General features: G+C 40.7%; 1 protein-coding gene across 1 annotated transcript; it reads left to right on the top strand.

Annotated features, from left to right (window-relative positions):
* Positions 1–413: 413 nt before the first annotated feature.
* LOC104456483 (monocopper oxidase-like protein SKU5) lies at positions 414–6064 on the top strand. Its single transcript, XM_010071289.3, has 9 exons — positions 414–839; positions 2426–2535; positions 2644–2914; positions 2998–3136; positions 3298–3655; positions 3922–4287; positions 4392–4470; positions 4841–5037; positions 5464–6064. Exons 1-9 carry the CDS (start codon positions 654–656, stop codon positions 5579–5581), a joined length of 1824 nt encoding a protein of 607 aa, XP_010069591.2. The 5' UTR covers positions 414–653; the 3' UTR covers positions 5582–6064.
* The last annotated feature ends 697 nt before the right edge of the window (positions 6065–6761 follow it).

Below are 6761 nucleotides of genomic sequence, written 5' to 3'. Positions count from 1 at the left end.
TCGTCCCCATCCTGTCCGTAGGTGGAGATTTGAACCCCACCTCCTTCCAAGGTGGCATTCGGGGGTAACCACGGTAGTTAATTGGACTACATTAAATGATGTAAATATTTAGAAATTATATTGTATGAATTATGTCGTTTTCCTAAAATGTTACTGTCTTGGGGCGCTCTCTCTTTCCTGATTTTCAGGCAGCAGTCCCTTGCCACTGTCAAGTGGGAACTCAGAATCGCTCGTGGGTTTACGCAGCGAAGTCGCTCCAGAATCTTTTCCACCGCCATGATTGCTGCGCGCGGACCAGCTCCTGCTGCCACTGTTCCGCTGGAGCCCCACCATTTTCATTTGCGGAAGAAAAAGAGTCGTAAAGCTACCGCTGCTTTCCACCTCGCGGGGTCTCTCCTTCCTTCGCTCTCTCTCTCTCTCTCTTTCAAATTTACATGGAGAGCCGAGAAAGGACCGGCGGGGGGGACCCACCTCGCGGCTGGCCGCTCTGAAAACCCAGTTGTCTCGTTCCTTCTCCGTTCTCTCTCTCTCTCTCATCTGCGAACTCTTGCTGTCTCTTTGTCTCGTTCTCCACCATCCCTTTCACTCGCTCACGCGACTTCACATTTCCTTGTCGGTGAAGGGGACTAAGCCGATATCCTCCGTCGTTATCCATGCGGAAGAGGGCGTCGCAAATGCCTTCCGGCGAGTCTTTCTCGTCCCCCTTTACCTCCTCGTCCCTGTTGTCGGCAATTCTGGTTCTTGGGTCGTTGGGCAGCGGCTTGGCGGGAGACCCTTTTGCGTACTTCGACTGGACCGTGTCGTATCTCTCCAGTTCGCCTCTTGGATCCAAGCAGCAGGTCTCTCTCTCGCTTCTCGGTTTTACTCGCCTTCGGCTTTCGTTCCGTGCTTCGCTAGTTGAAGCTTGACCGTTAGTTAGTTTCTTCTTTTTCCCGCTCTTTCTCGCTGTTGCGATCGAGGAGGTAGCCCTGCTAGTAAGCTGCTGATGGCGATTTGCTAGGATGATTTCTCTTTTCGTGCTGAATGATGAGTGATTATCTGGCTCTGCGTCTCCTGAATTGTACTCTGCCCCCCAGGAAAAACCAATGGTATTCGTTTTTGCTCGACTTCCAGAGACTGCTCATAGTGTAGCCAAGCTAAATTCTCAGTTTTGAAGTACATTGATCTATTGAGTGTAGAATTTTGGAAGCGTGACTATAACGAACACTCTTATTATTATTACAAGAACAACACTTAACGCACACCCACGTGGAGTCCTTTCTAATCCACAGCTACACATGGAACAAGTTGCTCGGATTTATATGATGCAAAAGTGGGTGCATTCACTGACTTTGCCAGCTTTCTACAATATTATGATATAAATATCTGCCTATCTTAATTATTTATTGTATAACCACTCGGCATCCTATGAATAGGAGCAACTTGCTCCATGTGTAGGTGTGGAGTAGAATGTGCTCCACCATTGTTGTGTGTTGAATGTTGAATGTTATAATTATAACAGAATGTTTATTATAGTCAAGCTTCCCAAATTGTACATTGAGTTTTCATCTTCCTGATTTACTACTCAATGACGTTATGATTTACCTTAGATAATGGAAAAGACGAAAGAGAGACAACATATAAGCATGATTTTGTATGTAGTTGGATCTTCAAAATGCTGGTACAGTTTGTTATGTCTTATCAAGACAAATTGCATATGTTTTATTATGTATTCAGGCACCCCATTGCAACATTAAAACCGTAGCGCGTACTTTTTCTATAACTGGAGAGGGCCCATCTCTTGTTTTTTCCAGTGGATAGTGATAGGCGAGAATTTAGCCTGTCTGATCTACTTGTATCCTTTGGGTTTCTCTTCTGGCTTAGTTGGCCGTTTTTGAATAAAGCACTACAGAGTATACTGCATATGGGATTCTAGATACTGTCCACGTTCTGACAATCGAATAATTTATATGCGGATCAATCTATTGAATAGGGGGAATGCTCTCATGACCTTTGCGGCTCTTTCACAACTTATTCAGTGAAGTTATTATGTTTCTCCTCTGTACTATCTCAGTGAATGGATTTTGAATCCAGAAACCCTCCTGTTAGAAGTATCTAGAAAATGGCCATGTTCAGTCTTTCATTATCTCATTTTAAGATTGTTTTTGGGTATAGTTTGTTACTCATTATTTTTGTTGGGTTCTTTCCAGGCTGCTGATTGTTTACATGTCTTTATCTTGTTGCGTTTTTGGGTATAGCATGTCAAATATATTCTGATGCCTTAAGAACTATCACTTTGGTCCTGATAGAAGTTCGTGCATATTACGACTAGCAAATTTAAGTGAGAAGATCTTTCGCTTTCTTCATTTCTTGTGATACACTTAGCTTAGATAAGCGTGCTTCATCAGAATGCTAAAATACTACCGTCTCATGACTAATTTTTCAGGTGATTGGGATTAATGGGCTGTTCCCAGGGCCCATTCTTAATATCACTACCAATTGGAATATCGTGATCAATGTCAAGAATGAGCTCGATGAGCCATTACTTTTGACATGGTAAACTATAACATAACTACATATGAATTATCATCCTTGAATATGGCCTAGGTAATCGGATATCAGAAGTAGTTGACTGCTAACGCTACTAAATCATACTCTTGTCAGGAATGGAATACAGCACAGGAAGAACTCTTGGCAAGATGGTGTATTGGGGACAAATTGTCCGATTCCTGCTGGATGGAATTGGACATACCAATTCCAGGTCAAAGATCAAATAGGGAGTTTCTTTTACTTCCCGTCCTTGAACTTCCAGAGAGCGGCAGGTGGATATGGGGGAATCATAATAAACAACAGAGATGTTATTCCCCTACCTTTTGCAATGCCAGATGGAGACATTACATTTTTTATTAGTGACTGGTATACTAAAAGCCATAAGGTTAGTATCAAGTCTCTCTTGGTCTCGCGCTGTCTACTTGGTTCATCATATAATGATGGTTTACACGTGCCTTTTGGAAACAGAAACTTAGGAAAGACCTAGAAAAGGGAAAAGACCTTGGGTTTCCTGATGGTATCCTAATTAATGGCTTCGGTCCCTATCAATATGACAAGCAACTTGTTCCAGATGGCATTACTTATCAGATAATCAATGTTGAACCAGGTAAGCTATGGCATACATCTGTGAGCTTATAAGTTTTGGCCATATAGCGAGTGATTTTAGAGTTATACTTATGGGCATGGGCAGTCATTTGATTTGCAGTACCATCCTCAACTTTTTAGAGATGAAGAAAGTAACACAATCTTTTGTTTTATGTGAAACAGCAAAAACTTACCGCATTAGGGTGCACAATGTTGGTATTTCCACTAGTTTAAATTTCAGAATACAGAATCATAACTTACTACTGGTGGAGACTGAAGGATCATACACAGTTCAGCAAATTTATACAAACATGGATATTCACGTGGGGCAGTCATACTCATTCTTAGTCACAATGGATCAAAATGCAAGCACCGACTACTTCATATTTGCCTCTCCCAGCTTCAACTCCTCTAAGTTCAGTAAAGCCGCCGGAGTCGCTGTGTTGCACTACTCCAACTCTCAAGGGCCGGCTTTGGGCCCTCTCCCTGATCCTGGTGAGAGCGATGCATATGTCTCAATGAATCAAGCCAGATCCATAAGGTTGTAGCTAATGGTAACTCTCATCTATTTAATACATCTAGTTTTATTATGTGCTGAATGCAATTCAAAACTAATGTCAAAGTCTTACACTTTAATTTGGTCTGTATCTATTTCTGTCTTCCTTTGGGCTCATAATTTTCTTCACCATCTTAGGTATAACAACTGGGTGAGATAACATGTTTGGACTCTGGTTTTTTACTTAGTTACGAGCCTTTTGTTTTCTCCTGCACATTGGCTTATTGATGTTAAATAAATCTGATATTCAGATGGAATGTCTCTGCTGGTGCTGCTCGTCCCAATCCACAAGGTTCTTTTAGGTATGGTGACATTACTGTTACAGATGTGTATGTCATCCTTAACAGATCTCCGGAGCTTATCAATGGAAAATGGCGTACCACCTTGAATGGTATATCTTATTTACCGCCTTCAACTCCCCTAAAGCTTGCGCAGCAGTTCAACCTTCTTGGTCTTTACAAGCTTGATTTCCCGAATAGACTAATGAACAGACCCGCCAAACTTGATACTTCTTTGATAAATGGAACTTATAAAGGTTTTCTGGAAATCATCTTCCAGAACAATGGCACTAATGTCCAGAGCTACCACTTAGATGGCTATGCGTTCTTTGTCGTGGGGTGAGCCTCTAGCCTTGTCTTTCTAAAAAGCTTGGTACTCTGCCCCCCTTTCTTCCCTAGAATTTGAAAGATAAATGAGTTGGCAATATTGTGGTGTGCTGCAGTATGGACTTTGGAGTATGGACGGAAAGTAGCAGAACCACTTATAACAAATGGGATGGAGTTGCTCGTTCCACTACGCAGGTACCTCTATGCTCTCTCTCTCATGTGCTTGATCCTGAGTATTAAAACAATTCTTGGGGCAAAGATCCTGCATTTAAAGTTTTCCCACAGGCAGAGTGTTTATATATTTGGAAGTTCATGAACGCCTAATTATTGTTCATCTTTGCAAGGGTGTGGAATATCAGTTGGGTGCCTGTTATAATTTTTCTGCGTCATCTTTTTAGCGCAAACTTCTAGTTGGCACTACTGTTAGCTTTACTTTATCAGAATCTTTCTGTATTGCTGTTATGGAAATCTGAAGACATCTTTTGTTACTTGGAAGGAAATTTTTATAGTTCATAAATTTGCCAAAAAGGCTCTGTATGATTAGGAAGTTCCATCTGTATTACAGGTTTTTCCCGGAGCTTGGACAGCCATCTTGGTTTCACTTGACAACGCCGGCATTTGGAATCTCCGCACAGAGAATCTTGACTCATGGTATCTGGGTCAAGAATTGTATATGAGTGTTGTCAATCCAGAAAATGACACAGATGAGTTTCAGTTGCCTGATAATACCATATACTGTGGCGTACTATCTTCGTTTCAGAAGTAAGATCTCACAAAGCCAACTGGCAGCAGCTTAGTTAATCACTACCTATTGATTTGTGGAAAATAAGCTGGTAGCAAATAATATCCATTCCAATAGATGTTTGTCTTGGAATGGACTAGGTTAATATTTTGGTTGAGCATTCTACTTATCTGTATTTGATAGTTTAAAAGCAAAAGCCAATGCACAAACATGTGCACACATGTTTACATGCTCACCTGCATCCATCTCTAATTGACATAAATGCATCCATGCAGATGCATGCAATAGAGAAACATCCTGAGAGCCTCATGATTTTTCTAACTGCATGGCTCCCTTGATGAGTATTGTATATTGGAAAAGAGCTGTGGCCAACCAGGGATTTAGTATTCTCTTGTTTGGAACTTTACATCTTTCCTAGAATAATGTTTTTGTTCCTTGTTCTGCAGTGACCAAGCTCAGAGGTTCAAGTTTTCCAGCGCATCATCTACTTCTAATGGACGTAAAACATTTCTAATGGCATTGGTAGCAATAGCGTTTGGGTGCTTCGTCCTTTCACCAAGTTAAATGATTCAGCAGCAAGGACTTAATGTTATAGCAAAATGGGAGCATTTTCCATGCTTTGAGGTTGAAGGCAAGCTATGGCTCTTCGATTGTGGAGGTCAAGATGTCAGGAGAACAAGTCAACCTACAATTTTGCTGGTCGAGAATGGTAGCAAAGAGGTGGAATCTGCTAACAGCAATTAAATCTATCATACTACGCAATTGAAAGTGCTATGCATGTAAGAGAGGATTGTAGAATACTAATCTTTTAGAAGTGAGTCAGTGGGATCTCTATACTTAATATTGCTGTCTCTGTTCATTCGTCTTTTTGTGGGTATTTGTATTGTTTTCTATTTAAACATAAATAGAGGAAGGCCTTTTTGAAGGCTTATGTTGATGGAAGTGTTTATTCTGTAAGCCAAATCAGATATCACTTCTAAGGTTCTTCTTCAAATATTGCCCTCCAGTACGCGAACATTGTAAGCGTCACAGGGCACTGTTCATCTTTAAGTTTGAAGATACGTGCTTATTAGTTTCAATTGCATTGCAAACTTGAGCTTGATTCATTCATTTCTTGATATAGGCATTCCGCTTTGACGTGTTTGGCAGATTTGTCAAACTGAATTCAACGGACCTGGAAGGATTCTTCATTTCTTTCATCGATTTGTTCCTTGATCTCTCATCCTCCAGGTAGTATACTCCTAATATATCTCCAGCTTTCTGTTATAACAGTGGATGCTCCTCGATCTTTCGTTTGTCATGTCAAGTGTACTTTAAATCTCATTGCGATGATGACAATTTATATTGAAATGGAGACTCCTTGGTTTTCCTCATTTAGAATATTTACTCGCAGTTCGACTCGCTGTCATCTGACGTCCAATGTCGCTATTATTCTATAAGAAGTTAGACCAGTTTGTCTTTCTTCTACTAAGTCCTCCCTTCCATCAATATTAGAACTTTTCCTCCAGTTTAGACTTGGTCTTTCGTATATTTTCTCATTGTCGACCAAGTAATTTCGAAATGATTGCTTGGCCAGCTAGCCGTCTTGTGCCATGTGGTTTCCAAACCATAAACTAATCTCACTGAGCTTGGAATTTTTTCTTTTTGGTTTTGATTTGCTGTTGTTTCATTCAAACGGGTGCAGACTTAGCCCGTCGAAAGAAAATTACATTCGTTACTCAAACGAATACATGAAAAGTACATA

Source organism: Eucalyptus grandis, chromosome 8, assembly GCF_016545825.1.
Source record: "Eucalyptus grandis isolate ANBG69807.140 chromosome 8, ASM1654582v1, whole genome shotgun sequence".
Taxonomy (NCBI): domain Eukaryota; kingdom Viridiplantae; phylum Streptophyta; class Magnoliopsida; order Myrtales; family Myrtaceae; genus Eucalyptus; species Eucalyptus grandis.
The sequence above is the reverse complement of the archived record's forward strand: the minus strand, read 5'-3'. Positions and strand labels throughout refer to the sequence as shown.

Excerpts from the sequence above, each read along its gene's own strand:
- LOC104456483 (XM_010071289.3), top strand. The coding sequence starts at position 654 with ATGCGGAAGAGGGCGTCGCAAATGCCTTCCGGCGAGTCTTTCTCGTCC. Across the intron at positions 2,536-2,643 it reads GAGCCATTACTTTTGACATG|GAATGGAATACAGCACAGGA; the intron begins GTAAACTATAAC and ends TACTCTTGTCAG. Across the intron at positions 4,288-4,391 it reads TATGCGTTCTTTGTCGTGGG|TATGGACTTTGGAGTATGGA; the intron begins GTGAGCCTCTAG and ends GGTGTGCTGCAG.